The 21056-nt window shown below is 32.2% G+C and overlaps 3 protein-coding genes across 3 annotated transcripts; 2 read left to right on the plus strand and 1 right to left on the minus strand.

Annotated features, from left to right (window-relative positions):
• Nucleotides 1-514: 514 nt before the first annotated feature.
• Nucleotides 515-5284, plus strand: LOC126670680 (ankyrin repeat-containing protein ITN1-like). Its single transcript, XM_050364487.1, has 2 exons — nucleotides 515-1144; nucleotides 4507-5284. Exons 1-2 carry the CDS (start codon nucleotides 557-559, stop codon nucleotides 5206-5208), a joined length of 1290 nt encoding a protein of 429 aa, XP_050220444.1. The 5' UTR covers nucleotides 515-556; the 3' UTR covers nucleotides 5209-5284.
• Nucleotides 5285-10892: 5608 nt separating this feature from the next.
• LOC126669674 (protein trichome birefringence-like 31) lies at nucleotides 10893-14519 on the plus strand. Its single transcript, XM_050363199.2, has 5 exons — nucleotides 10893-11379; nucleotides 11875-12046; nucleotides 12244-12443; nucleotides 13425-13571; nucleotides 14068-14519. The coding sequence occupies exons 1-5, from the start codon at nucleotides 11024-11026 to the stop codon at nucleotides 14420-14422; spliced, it is 1230 nt and encodes a 409-aa protein (XP_050219156.1). The 5' UTR covers nucleotides 10893-11023; the 3' UTR covers nucleotides 14423-14519.
• A 92-nt stretch (nucleotides 14520-14611) lies between these two features.
• Nucleotides 14612-19051, minus strand: LOC126669673 (uncharacterized). Its single transcript, XM_050363198.2, has 5 exons — nucleotides 18850-19051; nucleotides 18392-18517; nucleotides 17000-18047; nucleotides 16209-16372; nucleotides 14612-15163 (listed from the first exon to the last, which is right to left on the minus strand). The coding sequence occupies exons 2-5, from the start codon at nucleotides 18482-18484 to the stop codon at nucleotides 14975-14977; spliced, it is 1494 nt and encodes a 497-aa protein (XP_050219155.1). The 5' UTR covers nucleotides 18485-18517; nucleotides 18850-19051; the 3' UTR covers nucleotides 14612-14974.
• Between the last annotated feature and the right edge of the window lie 2005 nt (nucleotides 19052-21056).

Consider the following 21056-nt stretch of genomic DNA (forward strand, 5'->3'; position numbering starts at 1 on the left):
TATAGCTGTGGTGTTATCATGGTCGTGGTCTAGATCATGGTGTCACCATATGGCCTCCACCATGATCATGGACTAAGTCATCGTAGCTTTCAATGGGTTTGATTCTTACTTCACCACTGTCTACACGACTATGGTAGTATCTATTATGAGTTTCAGATCTTTTTTTTAAAATTTAGACATCATAACATTAATTTAATTACTTTTTTCAGTACATAATATATTTATCACTTATAATACTTGCTGTTTTAAAATATCAACAAATTATTTATTACTATTTTTTCAAATTTAACTTGTATTAGTAAGATTAAAAAAATCAAATACAAAAACAGTATTAATATGGACAATATGGTAAAAATGTCTGATCAACCAAAATATATTTATAAGAGTAAGTATAATACAAAGCTGACTTTCCTATATTATATTATATATTTGGTGAGTAGTCAAAGAATACTAGTTCTTCTATCATTCTTGAGAAACAAGAAAAAGACTTTTGCAAACATATAACCAAAAAAAAGTGTCACAAATTCAAAAATTGCAAAGAACAACCATAATAGAAATGCAGAATAGGGAAGATGACATGAAGAATCTATACGAAGCATCAATAAAAGGTGATACATCTACTCTCAACATTTTACTCCAAAAAGATCCGCTCATTCTCCACAGAATTTCACTCTCCACCTTCACTGAATCTCCTCTCCACATATCATCCTTGCTCGGCCATGCAGATTTCGCCAAATCTCTTCTCAACCAGAAACCGAAGCTCGCCGCCGAGTTGGACTCTCAAGGACAATCTCCTCTTCATATGGCTTCTGCTGAGGGAAATATGGAGATTATTAATGTGTTGTTGAGCATTAACGCCGACGTCTGCTTGGTTCCTGATCAGAATGGAAGAATTCCTATTCATTTAGCGGTGATGAGAGGACGAACTGAGGTCATACAGCAGTTGATCAGAGCTTGTCCTGAATCATCTCGGGCGAAAACCAACGGTGGCGATACTGTTTTACACTTGTGTGTTAAGTATAGCCATTTGGAATCGCTGAAATTGTTGGTGCCGTTTTTTAGTGAAGATGCCGAATTTCTTAACTCCATGGATAATGATGGGAACAGTGTCTTGCATTTGGCTGTGATTATGAAACAAGTGGAGGTATTATCTGCAATTTACATATGACGCCTAAAAATTGATATATTATATGATCCATCCTTCAATTTTACGGTATTACACACTTAACCACCATATATATTTGTCACCGTGTTTAATTCTTCAAATTTAATAAGATAAAAAAACATATAGATAAATAAAAAAACATTTTTAATTATAATTAGTATGTCCAGTTGTCAGAGACGGATGTAAGATAAGACCAAGTTGGGCCTGGGCCTACCTCACATTAAGAAACATATATTACCCAATCTAATATCTTAAGTTTATAGGTTAATAATTATCCAAAAAAGTTTGTGGGTTAATTATATTTTCTAATTCTGCACAATAGTAAAAGCAATGTACCATTTTACTATATTGCTCAGACTTGATTAAAGAAAAATTCAGTAGAAAAATATGTATAATAAAATCTAATATACAATTTAAATTAGCCTCAAAAACTATTAAAATTAGAAAATATGTATCAAATATAATTATTATATAAATCAACATAATCTTTTTTCATATTGCACAGACTCTATTTAAATAAAACTCTAATTTCAAAAATTTCAACAAATATTTTTCAAATACATACCCTTAATTGTTTTTAATTCTTTTCCAATATAGTTAATGTGTTTTTTCCTTTTTATTAAGACAAATTCTTTGCATTTGAAATAAAATAAAATAAAAAATCGAATTGATTTTTATTGATATTGTTGATCTAATCAGAAAAAAATTATTTATTTAGTATAATTTTTTGTTTTATGATCCTTTTTTAAATTAAGTTTGTGACCTATTTCAATTTTGGGGCTGGATTCGTCACTACCAATTGTAATTTATTTTTATAATAATTATACATAGCAATACACATTCATGATATTATTATATTTTTATAATTTAATACAAAATAGATAAATTGAAAAAAAAATCAATAATGCATACTTATTATTAGTTTGTATTTTATTATGTGTCATTAAGTGGTGCCTTTTATGAATTTAAAAATTTAACTTGAATGTATAGTTTTATTTTTTATTTCTCTTTATTAGTTACTTTTAATCACATTTAAAATAATATGAATAACTATACTTATAAACTATTGCTGAAATTTTCTTTAACTGTTATATATTGCTTTTGATATGATAAATTAAAGGTGATGATCGATCTGTTTAATTGTTTTTATGCGTCTGTACTTTTATAAACAAGATAATCTATAGTTTTGACATGTTTTTTTTATTAAAATATAACTTTTATTATTTTTTATTATTTGTAATATAAATTTTTAAAATTTCTCTTATTTTATGAAATTTTAGAAATATATTACTATTATTATTAAACACTTATTGTTATATGTGTTTATTTTACTTTAAAAGTCAATTATAGTACGACATATAATCAAAAGTTAAAAAAAATATTTATTATATATGTTTTTTTTATCTTATTAAATTTGAAGAATTAACATTTTCAAAATTATATATAATAGTAAAATGTGTAATATTGTAAAATAAAAAGATCGATTAGTATAATATATCAAATTTCAAGGAGCATACAATATATTATTTTTCCTAACTAACGCTTGACTAGCGAAAAATATAACGGAAGAGTGTTTTAGTATTATAATATTACAAACCTGAAGGGTATTTTTAGTTTTTTTTTTTAAATGTCAAAGTTCAACTAGTATAATATGTCAAATCTCAAAAAATCGAAAGTAATTATCTTTTGGGTTAAATTATTTTTCCTGAATTTATTAATTTTAATCAGTTGGTCTACATTTTAACCGATTAATCCAAATTTTTGACTAATAAGCCTCTTGAGTTGTTTCAAAATTCGTACATTTGGTGTAATTGGTACAAACTAAAAGGTTAATTGGACTAATTGATAAGAAAAATTGGTATTATTTGTTCAAGGTCAAATTGACACTTAAGTCATTTATCTAGTCTTTAAGTTGATGAAAACAAGTGTTTAAAGACCTAATTAAATTCTTGTTTTAAAGCTGAAAACTACTGTCCAACCTTTAATTTGAAAGTGATTGAACTGGTTAACTAGTTCTTTATTTAATAAAAAGAGAGTAATCCATTTACTAATTTTCAACCTATTCATTAGTTAGAATATATATACATTATATTTTAATTATGTAGACTATTCTAAATTAATATATTATGTATATGATGTATAAGTACATCTATTTTTTTTTCTTTAATTTGTTCAACTAGTTGAATTGTGAACCAATAATTACGAGTCAAACACTTTATAGGTAACCAAATTTTTAGTTTATTGAATTTCAATTTATTCTTTTATGATAACCAAAGTTTACTTTTTATCTGAGTTAATTACCATCAGGTCCTCCAATTATATATAATTATCAGTTTTATACTCTCTTTTTTATATCCTACTTACAGGTTCGTCACTTTTAATTTTATTAATTATTAGACCCCTTTGCTAATTTCAGCACTTACTTTCAAAAGATTTGTTATCTCACTTTCAATTTCGTTAAACATTTGGTCCGTCATTTTCAATTTTATTAGACAACTTGATACCTCACTTTCAAACGATTTAGGTACCTTATTTTCAATTTCGTTAACATTTGGTACCTCAAATTAACAAAAGGATTTAATAGTTAACAAAATTAAATATGATGGACCAATAAATAGGATTTTCAAACAAAGAGTATCAAACTGTTAATTATAATAAATGTGAGGCGTCATAATAATTTGCTTTTTTTTATTTCCTAAAGACTTTCATGATGTTGTTTCGCCTGTGTGGCCAACTAAGTTAAGAATATTTATCATATCGGCAAACATATTTTAATTATATATTTTAATTAAGAATGGGTACCAATTTTTATGGCTTATAATTTGATTTATTGATGTGATAAATATTATTTAAATAGTCTAATTTGGGTGGCCGCATCATGAAAATACTTTTTAGAAATAAAAATTGAAGTTTGATAACCTTAAAAAATAAGTCATTTTGAAATAATTTAACAGCTCGCTAGGATTTTATTTGGGCGAGAAGATAAAATAAAGTAAAGAAAATGAAGGGACGGTAAAGAAATGTAAGAATTATGTTTAACCCTTTCACATTTGGGAAAATAATAAAATAACACGAGTTTATAAAAAAATCCAGTTAAAAATAATTAAACACCCAAATTTGGTGGGTTGGCATATGAGGGTTGAGGAGGGTTGAGGAATATTTTTCAACCCTCCAAAACCTTTTAAAAAAATTTCAATCAGAGGTGGAATTTTTTTACTTTGTCAACCTTTACTAAGTCTTCTCAACCCTCAATTCAAACAGAGTGTAAAGCTCAATATATTTGACCTAATAGTCAAAGTGGTTCTGTTTTTAAAACGCTAAAAAATTCTCCATATTTGCAGACAATCAAGTACTTGGTATCAATACCTGATATAAAAGTGGAAGCTACCACATTATCTTCAATCTTCAAAGAATACCCAATAAATATCAAAAAATTTCCATCAGGACAAAACTCAAATAACTCAGAGAATGGTGGAGATTGGTTAGAAAAAGCAAGAGGAAATCTCATGGTTGTAGCAACTGTAATAGCAGGAATGGCATTCCAAGCAGCAATGAATCCACCAGGAGGAGTTTGGGAATCAGATAATAAAGAATGTTTTACATCAGAAGGACAAATGAGAACATGCAAAGCAGGAACTTCAATATTAGCATATACTGATAAAACAAGACATCATCAATTTATCCTCGACAACACAATATCCTTTTCAGCATCATTAACAACAATTTTTTTACTTATTAGCGGAGTTCCTTTGAAGAAAAAGGTATATATTTGGATTTTGCTGATGGGTATGTGTGTAGCATTGGTTTTTACATCTGCTACTTATTTAGTCACACTTGCAGCCATTAAAGCGCCTGGTGATAAAGTGGTTGATCTTAGTATTTATACCTACTCATGGTTTTGGACTATGATAGTTGTTTTTGTTGTTGCATTTTACACATTTAAGTTCATGGTTCATTTCATCAAGAAAATATTTGTTAGTTTATTCCATGGAAAAGTTCCCTTGTTTAGTACTGTAAGCAACAAAGGCTCTGTGATTGTTTGAGAAGAGTAGTACGAGCAATTCTCAGCACTTAACGTATCTTTTTTTTGGATAATAAAACAACTATGATTCTTGAATATTTTTATTATTATCATGTGTCGCACGATAAGTTTGTTTCATAATTCTACATGGTCAACTTAGTTCACATAAGAATTTCACCTTTTTATGGAGAAATTGGTTTGTATAAACCAATAATTCCTTTCCGTTTGATTTTAAATTGTCAAATAATTTGGGCTAATAATCACCCATGGCACCTCAACTTTAGGGGTACGGGCGCTAAACCCCCTGATGTTTAAAAACGGGCGCTAAACCCCCTGAACTTTGAGGCGGCGCTCACTAAACCCCTTTTGGACGAAATATGACCAAAATACCCTTGGCGCCGTTTTTTTTTTGTCAACTGACTTTTTTCAAAAAAATCTGACACTGTCACATCAGCTGCCACGTCAGTAAAATACCTTAAAAATTTCAAACACCCAAAATACCCCTAATTTGATTTAGAAAAAGACAAAAAAATAAATCAACCCAATCTAAATCAAAAGATTAACTCAACACCCGACCGGACCACACCGGAAAATTTTTCCGGTCATCTTCTCCGTTGAAGATGACCGGAAAAATTTCCGGTCATCTTCCGGATCTGTTCCTCAAGAGGAACAGATCCCGCAAGAGGAACAGATCCGTCGGATATGTTCCTCACTGAGGAACGATCTGTTCCTCAGTTGAGGAACAGATCTGTCGGATCTGTTCCTCAGTTGAGGAACAGATCTGTCGGATCTGTTCCTCAGTTGAGGAACAGATCCAAATCTGTTCCTCACTGAGGAATAGATCCAGATATGTTCCTCAGTGAGGAACAGATCCCGGCGGTGGTGGTGGTTATGGTGGCGGCGGCGGCGGCGGTTGTGGTGGTGGTGGTGGTGGTTGTGGTGGCGGTTCGGGTGAAAGTGGTTTGGTTGGATGTCATTGGGTTGATTTGATTGGGTTGGGTGTTTTAGGGGTATTTTAGGTGTTTTAATTTTTTAGGGTAGTTTGGTGACGTGGCAGCTGACGTGGCGCCACTATTTATTTATTTTATTTTATTGAAAAAAAGTCAGTTGACCAAAAAAACGGTGCCAGGGGTATTTTGGTCATATTTCGTCCAAAAGGGGTTTAGTGAGCGCCGCCTCAAAGTTCAGGGGGTTTAGCGCCCGTTTTTGAACATCAGGGGGTTTAGCGCCCGTACCCCTAAAGTTGAGGTGTCATGGGTGATTATTAGCCAAAAATTTGGTTCGGTTTTTTAAATTGAAAATAATTCAATTCCTTTTGATTCAAACTGAATCAAAATATTGAAAATAAAACTGTTTTTTCTTTCTAAAACCGTTTGTTCTTTCTCTGAACGCATGCTAAAAAAAACGATTATCTCCATACTAAGCTACGTTCTTGCTTCTATGGCAGGGAAGAAAGCTCTGAAAAAGGGTTAGTTCTCCAGTGATACAAGATCTTAAAGAGTCTGATGTGGAAGTGAGCAAGTTGAATTTTGATCTGAATCCAAAATCATCAATTTTCTTGAGCAATTGGGATTTGTTCAGGAAATTGAGGGTTAGTTCTCCAGTTATACTTCCTAATTAGCCAATGATAACAAAGTTATCCTTCTCCCAAATACTTCATTAATTAGAATCCTAATACAAATTAGAATTAGAATTCTAGGCATATTCCAGCAATCTCCACCTTGACTTGAATTCTCCATTAAACTGTGATTACTATTGTGCTCCACCTTCTCCATCTAAGTCCAAAATGAACTTATTCCAAAGCAGGTTCTTTGAGGAGGACCATACAAGCTTCAAGAACGTTTTGAACTTGCTGAAACCAAAATGACTTGAAGATTTACTATCTTCGGGTGTATCAATCAAAATTTCACGAAACTTCGAAATTTGCTGGTCTTTAAACTGATACCAGAAACAAACGTCATTAGTAGCCTATAATGAATAAATCAAAAAATAAATGTTGAGGTCGTAGCATATCCCTTAATCTTCATAAGTCGACCAACCCAATGAGCATACATCACAAGTGCAGCATCCACTCTCACTTTATCGCCAAATATTCCATAAAACTCGTAGTTTTATATATTGAGATACAAGACATGTGCATTTAGAAATCATGTTGAACATTCATTCTTGTTCTAACCGTCTCATTATGCATCTTGCCCTTAACTGAACCAATATCCAAAATTCTGCATGTATTGACCGTTGCACATAACTACACTCCACTATCAACTCAGTTGTAGACGGAAAACTTATTGAAATTGACACATATATGATATGAACAACCTGAATTTGCATAAATTTCGGATAAAAAAAATATTATGTCTATCTCCAAACAAATTGGCTTATGAGCGATCCAATAATGACGTCATTCCAAATTACAAACGTTGTAATCCATCTTGTGTCTAAGATTACTACTTAATCAAAACAAAATCTCTTTTGTAATATCATGATTTTATCAAAATCTGATTATGCCCAAACAAACTCTTCATTCAACAAACTCTTAAAAGCAATTATTAGATCCAAATCACTTGTAGAATTTCATGAGAGTATAAAGAGATTACCTCAATCATTCATCTTACAAAAGGTCTATAAAATCCTCAAAATAGTTGTGTGTTTAGAGAAGTCATACCTTTCTTCTTTTTGTTTAAAGTGACATATTGATCTCCATCATAAAATTCTCCAAAAGAATTTACATACGCAAGTCTATCTTCAATCTGAATCAACGACTTTCGGTACTTCAAACTGGTGGCTTCTCTATCTCCAAATAATCTTTTTTGTGTCAAGTAATTACGCCTTGCGAAATCCTCCAAATAATAATTTTGGAACAAAGGATCATTTAACCCCCTCAACTTGGCACAAAGTATAAAAAACGTCCAAAGTAGAAAAACCGGATCACTTTTATCCTGAACTTGGAAAAACCGGTACGAAAACACCCATATGCTGACGTGGCACCTTAATTGGAGATTGAGTTTTTAATTAATCATTAGTTACTCTAATTAACTAAATTGGCTCTAATACCAATTGTTGTAACATTGATACCGATTATTGAATCATTGGTACCAATTGTCGTGATCGGTTCATGACTCCGGATTGGTATGCGCAGCGGAATCGAAACCATTCGGTAGGTATTTAATAAGGATTTGATCAACAAACAATAATATAGCAAAATAAATAAATAACACAAGAGATTTACATGGTTTTGCATTAAAACGTACATCCACGGGTGAAAGAATCAAACCATCCACTAATCATCAAAAGGAAAACAAAATTGGTGGAGAATCACCAAATAGAGAACATCTCTAGTAAATATGCCCTTAGAAAAAAAACCCACAAATTTTTTAACTCTCTACAAGAAGTAACCCGAAAGGGTTAGAATTAACTTTTATTCCTCACACCACACACACCATTTTTTTCCCTTTATTCACATCAATGTCTACATTGTGTGTTCGGTTTTTGGTGTAGACTAAAAGGTGAATAAGGTAGGCTATATATAAAGAATAAATAATCTATATGGTGTTAGGAGTATTAATCCTAATTGGATTTATACTTCCTAATTAGCCAATGATAACAAAGTTATCCTTCTCCTAAATACTTCATTAATTAGAATCCTAATACAAATTAGAATTCTAGGCATATTCCAAAAAATTCAGTTGAAGAAGTGATTAATGATGAGTATTGAGAAGATTAATCCTCCTTCTAAAGGTGAGAATGATGGCCCGAAGAATTGAAGTTCGCTATTCACTATTAACAGAACTAAAGATTCTAATACTCCCCGACTCAGCCTTTTTGGAAATTCATGTTTCAACCGGCAATATCTCTAAGAGATCCAATTTCCAGCACATAAATATACATAAACTTGTCAAACATGCCCTTTAGGTTCCTAAATTTGCAAAAAATGGCAATTAAACCCTTAAATGATTAAAGCATGTCAAAGTAACCAAAAAAGTAACCAAACATGCACGTAACGTCATGACTTTGAATTTTCAGAATATAAAACACATGTCATGTTTGGTTCATGAAATAGGTGCGGAATGGAATTATTATTCTATATAAAATGACTATTCTTTTCTTTGATTCATGAAATAATTATTCGATAGAATTGTTGTTAAATAAATTTGTTAAATAAATACTCCTCTGAAAAATTAAAAAATAACTATTTCATTCTTTATGAAATAACTATTCAATTCCATATTATTACATTTCATAAAATAAATGTAACCATAAATTAATCCACTTGCATGTCATAAATACATTGAGAAATTTCCCAATTGAACATGCTTACACCTTAATACCATCAATTAGCATGTGGAAACAACAAAACACCAACCAAAATCATGCTAAACCTTCATGCATGATAATTACAGCCCTCCTACGTCAAGATTAACATCTTGCATGTCAAAATTAACAAAATTAAGATCAAGAACAAGACATGGCAGAAACTACTCGAGCATTAAAGCAAGAAACTAACAAAATCAAAATAACCAAACCCTTAAATCTACATGCAACCCATGAACTATGAAGATAGAAGATGCACTAACCTTAATGAAGAATCAAACATTGAAACAATAGCTTGAAAATAGAAAATGAAGCTTTAAGAATAGAACAACTCCAAAAACTTCAAGAATATGAAATGCATGCATCAAAATCTCTATTAAACTTGAAAAGAGTGTTCAAATGTGATGCTTAATTTTAGAATCTTTCAAGATTAGGTTTAGGTTGAGTGAAATCAATAAGTGTAGAGAGAAAATGGTGTTTGACTTTTTGAATTCGAGTGAAAATGAAAATTAAAATGTATTTTAGATTTAAATATTGCAACAGATAGACGATCGTCCAAAATTTAAACGATCCTTTAAAAATTTATAAACAGAGGATCGTCTAAAATTTTGGACGATCGCCAACCGGAAACTAAATTGAAGCTACACCAAAACCTCAACGGAACTGCCAGAAAAATCGGGATATTACAATTTTAGTAGGGATAATTTTGTCTAAATAATTAAAAATATTAAAATAATTATCAGCTGTTGGCAAAAAGTTTACAATAAAGTTTTTTCAACAACAATTGTTGGAGGTGTAGAAAGCTCCAAAAAACTTTTAAAAAACTTCACCAAATGCTTAAGTGGAGCTTTTTTGAAAAGTAAAAAGTAAAAGTTCCACCGAAAAAACTAAACTGAACGTCCATTTAGAGTTTGAAATTTATGATATATACGGTTTAATGTAAAAATATCCTTAATATTTTTCTCTGAATAAATGAACTCGTGACATATTTGCCTTAATTATACATTCGAAGTTTTTCAAATGGATCAATTATGCTCTTTCTGTGAAACGGTGAAAGAGGAGTATAATTGAGTCGATTTTAAAACTTGAAAGCATATTATATATAAATTTATTATGAGGGGCTAATTCATACTTTGGTATAAACATTAAGGCCAAAACTAAATCCTTTCCATTTAATTATAACTTGGAAGTAGGAGAACTTGGAATCTACAACTCTTAAATTTGAATAGCATTTTTTGAATCATTTTAATTTTTTTGAACATATTATTTATCAATAAATTATGTCAGCCAAAACCTGAAAAAGATGCATTCATAAAATTAGACAAACGAATTTTCTTTTTTTCTATTAAAACCTCACCTCAAAAATATACATACACCAACCGGTAGTTGCATGAAACATTTAATTTGTCTAGACTTAAAGTTGAAGCTACACCATCAACAAAACTATCATTAAACTTAAAAATGAACTGAAACCAACCCAATCGATCTCCTTCACTACACCCCAATACTTACCTTAAAAAACAAAAATGGTCCAAACATCAATTATTGATCGCAAACTTCAATGTCTCTTCCCGGCAGCATTAGTTTCCATTCTCGTACTAGGAACTTCAAGATTAGTCCTAGAAACTTTGAAGAGCAACCAAAGAGTGTACAGCCATGGAAAGCATAATAAAAAGTCGGTGTTCGTTACGGGTGAAGATAGGTTTGAAAAAGGGTGCAATGTGTTTGAAGGGAGATGGGAATGGGACAATGTAAGTGATCCTATTTATACAGAAGAGAGCTGTCCTTACTTGGTTAAACAGACTACTTGTTTGAGGAATGGTAGACCTGATTCTTTCTATCAGAATTGGAGGTGGAAGCCTACCCGATGCGAATTGCCAAGGTGACTTTGTTAAGGCTTCCTATGCTGCACGAAAATTTATCGAGTTTTATTTATGTTTTCGAAAACGTTTTTTGAAACTTCACAACACTAACTTATAAAAGAAATTAATTTGCTGTTTTTCATTTTAATATTTTTCGTTTCGGCACTTCTATTTGTGTGCGACATAATAGAAGTTCTGAAAGCGTGAAAATGGAACGTACGTGCATGAAGCGAATGGGCCTTGTGCGTATGTTTCGTGATGGGGATAGCCTAAGTAATGTGCTTTTGTAAGGAAGGCCGAACAAAGACAAACGAGCTACTTAACTCTATAGATAAAATTCATTAAAAAAAGAACTCTATAGATAAAGAATTAGACACTTTTGAGAACCTCCATCCCTCCCAACTAAAAAAACAGAGTAAAAACCGTATTTGAATTCCGATGGAGTGGTTCAAATGACGAACTCGATAAATTTCCATGCAACATGGCTTATTTAACATAGGTTTGACACTCTGCAGATTTGATCCGTTGAAGCTACTAGACATTTTGAGGGGAAAAAGATTGATGTTCATAGGAGACTCATTGCAAAGAGGTCAATTTGAATCAATGGTGTGCATGTTGCAATCCGTAATTCCTGATGGAAAAAAGTCCTTTCACAGAATTCCGCCAATGAAGATCTTCAAAGCCGAGGTAAACATTTAAAGTTTCGAGCCTTGTCTATCGCAAGAATGTCACGAAATCTATTGCTAAATGAAACATTTAGCGATGAATTTGTTTGTTCATCGGAAATGAAAATTCCATATATAAAAATACGTCTTTAAAAATTAACTAAAGCATAAATAATTTATTTTTTTGTGTGTAAGTAACATATGGTAAATGAATATCAGGAATACAATGCAACAATAGAGTATTATTGGGCACCATTTATGGTGGAGTCAATTTCAGATCATGCAACAAATCATACGGTACATAAAAGGCTCGTCAATCTTGACTCTATTGCTAAACATGGCAAGGCTTGGGAAAATGTTGATATTTTGGTGTTTGAGAGCTATGTTTGGTGGATGCACCAACCTCTTATCAATGCAACGTATGTATTCCATTCTTAGTACTACAAGTCTCAAATATTGTAAATATCATACGTTCAACCATTTAAAATAGGCCTAATAGTATAGAAAGGCATACTTTTTTTACTTTTTGAAAATATATCCAAACCTTTCAAAAGTTGCATACCTATTCCAATTTATATAAACTTGATTTGATAATTTGATTTGATAATTTTTAAAATTGATTTATCAGAATAATGTGACATTATAATTGACAATTCTTTTTACGTTCAATTTTGAAAAAAGTTCACATGTTCAATTGCTATTATTTACGTAATTAAATCAAAAAAATTTGTAAAATGAATAGATTTTTTGGATATATTTACAACTTTTGAAAGATTTTAATATATTTTCAAAAAATAGAAAGAGTTTGGCTTTTTGACACCATTAGGTCTTTAAAATAATATTCTCTAGATTGTAGATATGAATTTTCCAAATTTTAACTTAATTATAGTCCGATTTGAAGAATTTTATTTCAACTATATTTTTTTTAATTGAATAAATTAAATATAAGTCACTCACGCGACATAGTGGACTATCCAAAGATAGATTCATTTAACTGAATAGAGTAATAAAAAAAAACACACAAATTACCAATGGGGGTTGGTTCAAGTGGTAAGCGGCTTGATATCGCTTAAGCAAGGTCTCGGGTTCGAGTCCTTGTGAATGCAGAAAATTCCCACTGGTAGACTCACCCACCATGCCAGGTGCGCGACGCGGGTCGGATCCGGATTAGTCAGGGCAAAACCTTGGAAACTGGATGGGCTTACCAAAAAAAAAACACACAAAAATTCATTAGCTGCCACGTGAACAATAATAAAGTTCAATTAAGCGGAACTGGTCATAATTGAAACAAAATTCTTTTAATGAAGTCCTCTTTTTAAAGAGATTTTAATTATCTAATACTAAAATCTTCAGTTTTATTTATTTATTTATCAAAGTGATGATAAATATTTTGGTCTCAGATATGGGTCATCTGACGATGTTCGAGAATATAATGTGACAAATGCATATAAATTGGCAATGGAAACATGGGGAAATTGGGTAGATTCAAACATTGATCCTCGCAAGCAGAAAGTCTTCTTCATGAGCATGTCTCCTACTCATTTGTGGTCAGTTTTACTTTTATGCCATTTTGTTCTTAAGCAACTTTTTGCATCTCTCTATTCTTGTCGGATAATTTTCACCAACAGTCTCCGAACTTTACTTTTTTCCTCCAACCATCTAAGTTTAAAATGTATTTCAACCGTTATGGTATTTCAAATTTATGTTTCAACTGTCTATGACGCCGATTTTTTCTAACACCGTTTACTGAAGTGGCATGTGCCCGAGTAGTTTGTCATTAAAATTAGTAAATTACTTATCGACGGTGTTCAAAAAAAAATCGATGGCCATAACAATTGGGATACAAAGTTAAGTTACGGGGACTGATTAGATAAATTTTAAATTTTGAAAACGGTTGAGATGTAAATTTGAAATACATGGGCAGTTGGTATACATTTTAAATTTTAAAAACAGTTGAAGGAGAGAGTAAAATTCGGAGACCGTGATTATTTAGATGCAAAATCGGGTTGTTAATAAATAAAACCAAACAAATTTGTACTGTAGGAGTTGGGAATGGAGACCAGGAAGTGATGAGAACTGCTTCAACGAATCGTACCCAATAAAAGGACCATATTGGGGCACAGGTTCAAATCTCCAGATCATGAAGATTGTTGGTGATGTCTTGCAAAACCTAAAAATAAATGTAACTTTGATGAACATTACACAGTTGTCCGAATACAGGAAGGATGCTCATACGGCAATTTATGGAGAACGAAAGGGCAAGCTCTTGAACAAGGAACAAAGATCGGATCCGAAAAAGTTTGCCGATTGTATCCACTGGTGTTTACCGGGAGTTCCCGATACTTGGAATCACATTTTATATGCACATTTGTTACAGAATCATCAACCCTTTTTGTAATAGCATAAAGATTAGACATTGTGACCTTTTCACTCTTCAAGATCAAAACTTGTAGACGACTATGCAAAAATTAAACCGAAAAATTCAGTTCGTTTCAGTTTGATTTCAGAAGTAAAAAAAATTCCGTACATTTTTAATATAAACGGAATTGAAAAAATCAATTAAACCCGCTGGTTTAGTTACGTTCGGTTTGAAATAATTCGAATCCTAATAAAGCCAGTTCGGTTTTATTTATGGTTCTGTTCAAACCGAATACACACCCCTACTTGTAGAAGCTCAAATACAAAAGATAAAAAACTTCAAAAGAATGAAGATTTGCGACTATAAATGTACAAAAGTTCAGAAAATCAAGAAAAAGCCGTAGCATCATAGCAGGTTATCAAATCAGAATTATGATGAACTGTTCTCTACATTATTATTATTATTATTATGATTATTATTATTATTTATGTAGAAGCGGGAGTCCTCAGATATAACTATGCACACGGTATGTATTTGCATTACCTGAACAAGAGGCTGCCTGCCGTTACCAAAATTGCAATGTCATGTTATTTACAGTAGCTCCCATTCAGAGTCCTGGATTTCGGATTCGGTGTCGATGCATATAGTTCTGCTAGATGGAAACCGACTCTCTGCAGTATCTTTGCGAGAATCTGTATCAGAGTCCCCAAACCAAATTGCTAGTTGCTCATACTCCTTGCTTAATCTCTTTTTCGAGTTAAATACACCCTGGAGTTTTTTCTTTATTAAAAGGAACAAAAAGGAGTCAGTAGGCTGCATAATTAACACATCAGTAAAACGAGGTATTTAAGATTAGTATAATTGATAACTTGAACTACAAAAAACAATTGAAGGCTTGATGCTTTTGAAGAGAGATCTATTATTCATTCTCAAGAAAAAGCTTGTAAACTATTATTCTGAATCGTAAGATTGCGTCTCATTCGCTAAAAGGATTTTGCTAAGTGAGTTTGAAGAGTCTTCACTGTCAAGTAACTTATCCACGTAAAAGTTCAAACTCTTAGGTGCAATTCTAACTATACTTTTATAATTCTCTCCAACACACCCAACAAGCAAATGTGCATTGAACTTGAAGTTTGAACAAGCACACAAACCTATGTTATCTTGCGCTCAAGTATTTAATTTATCAAATGAGATTTCCGGCGATCTAACTCTAGGCCTTTTGATCATATCAATTTGAATATCATGTCAAATAACTAATCCACCCAAAAAAACTCAAGCTGTAAGATCAGACTCTAATTTTATTTTTATTATTATCTTTAACACTTAACAAAACAAAAATTTTCAAGCTGCTGGCACACAACTTCATTCAAGTCCAACTTGGATAAGAGAATTTCTTGGTTCATCTTTATTTTTTAACTTTAAATTTTTAGAAACATGTTAAGCCTTGGTTCAAGCAATCCTTTTAAACAAGTTTAAAAAATTTCAAATCATATCAAACCAGTCGGTTCGGTTTTTCTAGTTTGATTTTAAACAAGAATGAACTGTTTTTTTTCAATTTTCAAACCAAACCGAGCCAAAAAAACTAATTTTTTTCTCATAATGTCAAACTGAACCAAACGGAATTCGTTGGTCCAATTATTCAGTTTGGTTTGGTTTTGCATACCCCTACTAACGAACCCAGCTATTGAAGAATAGCTTAAGCTTGGTCATTTGACTGCAAAATGGTATCTCAACTACATAGTTACAAAAGTCAAATTTTGCTAGCCAAGAACATTCTGCTTGTTTACTTCTGAAGAATATCAGATTCATAAAGAAAGAGTGGCACCTTTAATGACCGGAAATTGTGAATTCTTCGAGAAGCTTCATAAAGTGTACTGTCGGCCACCATGGCACAACTCTTCTCAAGCTTCACCTCGTCAGACAAATCAACAGTTTCCATACCAGAGCATTCAAAACCATCACAAACAAAACTAGTCTCATTGGAGCATCCTGCAAAATAGGTTTTGGACTATAAGAAAATAACACCTTCCGTCATATGCACATGCAACATATAGTATGGGAACTTTTTACTCCAAGGCCCCAAGAACATCACTGCATGAAGATAATCATACAATTCCAAAAACAGTTTACAATAGCTATTTATTAGATATTCATTTATAGTAGGGTTGATATGTTATCATATTCATCTTCATAAATATTCCCTGAAACAGAAATCAAGTATATGTTTAAAAAATTTCCATCGAACAAAAAATGATGCAGTGTCAGCAAAAAGAAATGTATGCAAAATCAGTTTATTGGTGCTTTTTATGCGTTTCTATGTTTTAAAATTACATAAGCACTTGCCATCGGCAACCGGGGTGGGGTCATTCAAACTGTAACTATGTTCCTTATAGAAGTTCTCTATGCAAATGTGAAGTTCCAATAAAAATTTATTTAACAGAACGACGTATGTAGAGACAGCACAAGTGACCAAATTTCTGGTTGCTTACCCCATCAAATATTCAAAGATGAATAATGACATATTGACTAAAACAAACACAACCTGATGGAAACCTTCTTCAGCATAACATAGTATAACTTTTATTTGCAGAAAATTAAAGTTCAAGATATACCAACCTGTTGATTCCAAAGACAAGACACTATAAGAGAGTGATGTCTCTGCTACCTCTTTGTAACTGTAGTTAATTGGATAAGATGTAGAAGGCACGAGCCAATTTGAATTATCAGAGTCAAGCGCATTGATAATAACAGGGTCACCATCAGATACTACTTCTTTTAGGATGTGATTAAATGAATTTTCATGCAGAGTACGAGGTTCTGTGAATATGGAACCACAAGAGGAGGCAGCTGATAAACCCAACTCAGACAGAGCAACAGCACTCGACACATTAGACATGGCGTCGGAAACGCATGCATTGCTGTGAAAAAGAGTTATCACCTTTTCAGGAAACTCTAGCTCCTCTCCATTAAATGAAGTCGAAGGTGAAGTCTTACCCACAGAAACACGTGCATTTTCATTCTTAGAATCAAATAATTCAGCCCTCAAGGACTCGGACATACTTTCAGAGTCATTTGCAGGGCTGTGGCACACTGATCTCACTTTTTGAGGGGAACATAACTCCTCTCCATCAACTGAAGTAAATTGTGAAACCTCATCCAAAGAACCAATGAATTCACTAACCAATGTCTCATCCACCAGTTTGTTCTCTTGAGGACATAGTGATTCCAACGCTTCAGGTGCATTAAATTTATCCTTTATTACTAATTCTTCCATGTTCAAATCAGATTCTCCATTTATTGAAACATCGTCATTCTTTCGTAGAGCTAAATCAGAAATTTCCCCCTCATGGGGTTCCTCAGAAGTTGGAGTAGCCGGTGAACTTAAAAGGTCACGTTCACTATATTCTTTACTGGATTCACTATTATTTACAGAAAAATCATCATTAGGCTCCATAAGGGGCTGCTTTTCAGAAGCTGTATGTCCATGATCATCCTTAATACCAATCATCAACTTAATATAGTCACCAACAGCAGCATTTCCTTTTAGAGCCACTGCTTGAGCTTCACATCTGACAGGGTCCACTACATGTACAACCTCGGAACAAAGTTTTTTCATGCCTCTACCCACTGTATGCACCTGATTTTCGACAAATTTAACTGGAACCTGCACAAGTAAGCAAATTCAAGATAAAGATAATTTCTCTAATCAACCAAATTCAAGAGTAAGATAAACTCTCTAATCAAGCTTGCAGCTTTGGCATACACTATTTCACTGCAATGATATAACTACAAAGAATGAAGCCACACCTAGGTAGCACGGTCACGGACTCGGGGAAACGGGACACTGACACGGCCTTATTTTTAAGGTTTCTTATGTAAAGATGAAGTTTTGTATCCGGAACATCAAGTGTCCGTAATGTTCTCGAAACGGGACACGTTGATCGAATGAAGTGTCCGTGCTACCTAGAGCCACACGCATTCAATTATTACAAAAATCAAACGTGATACCTGGCTGACAATGTCATCAACTTCTTGGTAAATTGTTTCAAATTTCTGGCAAATATCACCAACCCATGCCATATTTTTCAATTTGAAACCCATTGTCAATCCCCAGTTTAGAACTAATCTTAAAACCTGCATACAATCAAAAATAACAGCAAAATTGTCAAAATTAGAATGAACTCAATCTACCCACAAGCCATAACTGATCTTAAAACATTACTTAAGTAACGATTTTAAAGCATGCATGTAGTTCATCAATTACAAGACACATAATCCAGAACCCAAAGTAAATAAAGTAAATAATTTTTACATGATCAATCAGTTTGAGCAAACAGGAAAAAAACCCAAAAATTTGAACTTTTCAAAACAAAAACATAACTAAGACAAGCATATAATCAACTAAAAAATAAACAAACATAAAAAGAAACTGAGTATTTTATGAAAATCAAAGAGAGGACTGTTACCTGAGAGTGATGATGATCGCTGGGGATTGATTAGCTTTTACTTACATGAGAGAAGAGTAGGAATATGGAGGTTTTTAGATTGTTTCATATTTGTATTATCATTAATTTATGAGTAAGTTCATTCTTTTTTTCCTTTTATAATTTTTCGTTATCAGTATACGCATAATCGTAGCCACTTTGAAAACAATTCCTAATCCTACCAAAATACTTGCTTACTATTTTGAGAGTTTTTACTCAATATCGTCAAAACCGAACCGGACATCAAACCGATAATAACAGAGGGTGAAGGGTTAGAGGTAAAACCGAAATTAAACCGTGATTGAACCAGTATTTAAAAATAATATTATATTTAATATTTTATTCATATATTTTTTTGCGGAACAAATATTTTATATAATAAAATTTAGGGGTATTCCTATTAAATAACACTACTTTTAGCGTTTTTTGCGATTTAAACCACTACTACAAATTGTCTCAATTGTTAGCCCAAACTTTTCAATCTTTTTAATTACTAGCCCAGTCCCATTTCCGGCATCTGAAATCTCACGTGGCTCGCCGGATTACCCCGTCAGCGCCAGCGTGCCTTCTTTATGCGACGTCGTTTTGGATTATTCCTACCAAATAATACAAACTACCATTTTGTCTTAAATATTAGCACAACCTTTCAAATATTTTTAAATTTTAGCCTAAAATTTGTTTCCGGCTATTGGAATCACAACTAACTCTACGTCACAGTCATAAATTTACAACCCTAAAATCACAACCATAAATTCACAAACTCTAAATGCTATGTACGCTATGTTACTATCAACTGTTACAGAATGCTATGTATGCTATCAACTGTTACTCACAGCCACTAAATGCTATGTATGATATCAACTGCCAAGCCATATAAGTGCAATAAGTTAGTAGTTGTGTTAATAACGTCTACTTCATCTTAATAATTAGTCATATAAGTGCAACAAATTAGTTTAATTGATATAAATATATTTAACGAGTTATATAAATGTCGCTCTCATGCAAACAATTACTATTTAAAAATAAATATTATATTTTGATATTCTAATTAATTAAAAATGTAAATGAAAATAATTTATTTAAAGACAAAGTATTATATTTGATATTTTGATTAATTTTAAAGTTAAATAAAGGGTCATGTAAATATCTTAATTAACATTAAGACATATAACAAGTCATATAAATGTCGCTCATGTGTGTAGCATGTGATAATAATAAATTAATATTATATATAACGGGTCTTATTTATATCACAAACGTGGTATAGTTTCTATTTAAATAAAAATAATTATAATGATTTATTTACAATTTAAAATAACCCTAATAATTATAATAATTTAGGCTATAATTTAAAAATATTTGAAAGGTTGTGCTAATATTTGAGACAAAATGGTAGTTCGTGTTATTTGGTAGGAAGAATTCAAAACGACGTCGCATAAAGAAGGCCACGCTGGCGTTGACGAGGCAATCTGGCGAGCCACGTGGGATTTCAGATGCCGGAATTGGGACCTGGGCTAATAATTAAAAAGATTGGAAAGTTTCGGCTAACAATTGAGACAATTTATAGTAGTGGCTTAAATCGCAAAAACGCTAAAAGTGATGCTATTTAATAGGTAATGCTCAATTGTGTCTAATGATAAAATTTAAACATGAATAATTTTCTTAATATCTATTAGAGTAATACTCAATTGTGTTCCTCCGGAAGCTACTTTATATCTAGCCCATTCGTATGGACTATAAAGGGTAGATGATATTATAAAAAGTTGGAACAGCTATACAGTCTAAAACATTATCAATCTAAAGGTAAACTAATAGCAGAAATTGTTGAGAAAATTACAAAATAAGTGAAAAGGCGGCACTGTTTTACTCAAATACCAACACATCTGTAACTTTTCTCTCATATCAAGTGTGTTTTACATTTAATACATGAGTTGGGTTAACTATTACATTTTATAACCATTTCCTCTCAAGCTGCCACGTCTCCATCTTCATAAACCAAAAACGACGATATTGTGAAGAAGACCGCTATTCTCTTCACACCTCAAAATCATTGCCTCTTCTTACCGAACTACTTCCGCCTCCTCTCAATTCGCTTCTCATAAGCAGCTCCACAGATCTTTCATTTCACCGTCTTCTTCTATCTTCCGCAACTATTGCTTTTTCTTCTCCTGCCCCAATCAAACCCATCT

This window comes from Mercurialis annua, linkage group LG2 (assembly GCF_937616625.2).
Source record: "Mercurialis annua linkage group LG2, ddMerAnnu1.2, whole genome shotgun sequence".
NCBI classification, from domain to species: Eukaryota; Viridiplantae; Streptophyta; class Magnoliopsida; order Malpighiales; family Euphorbiaceae; genus Mercurialis; species Mercurialis annua.

Bases quoted from the DNA above. Each gene is read 5' to 3' on its own strand.
- LOC126670680 (XM_050364487.1), top strand. From the start codon at position 557: ATGCAGAATAGGGAAGATGACATGAAGAATCTATACGAAGCATCAATA. The intron at 1,145-4,506 runs GTATTATCTGCA...CCATATTTGCAG, and splicing joins TGATTATGAAACAAGTGGAG to ACAATCAAGTACTTGGTATC.
- LOC126669674 (XM_050363199.2), top strand. From the start codon at position 11,024: ATGGTCCAAACATCAATTATTGATCGCAAACTTCAATGTCTCTTCCCG. The intron at 12,047-12,243 runs GTAAACATTTAA...AATGAATATCAG, and splicing joins TGAAGATCTTCAAAGCCGAG to GAATACAATGCAACAATAGA. The intron at 13,572-14,067 runs GTCAGTTTTACT...TTTGTACTGTAG, and splicing joins ATGTCTCCTACTCATTTGTG to GAGTTGGGAATGGAGACCAG.
- LOC126669673 (XM_050363198.2), bottom strand. From the start codon at position 18,484: ATGGGTTTCAAATTGAAAAATATGGCATGGGTTGGTGATATTTGCCAG. The intron at 18,048-18,391 runs GTATCACGTTTG...TTACTTGTGCAG, and splicing joins TTGATGACATTGTCAGCCAG to GTTCCAGTTAAATTTGTCGA. The intron at 15,164-16,208 runs GTGCCACTCTTT...CTTTTAATAAAG, and splicing joins ACAATTTCCGGTCATTAAAG to AAAAAACTCCAGGGTGTATT.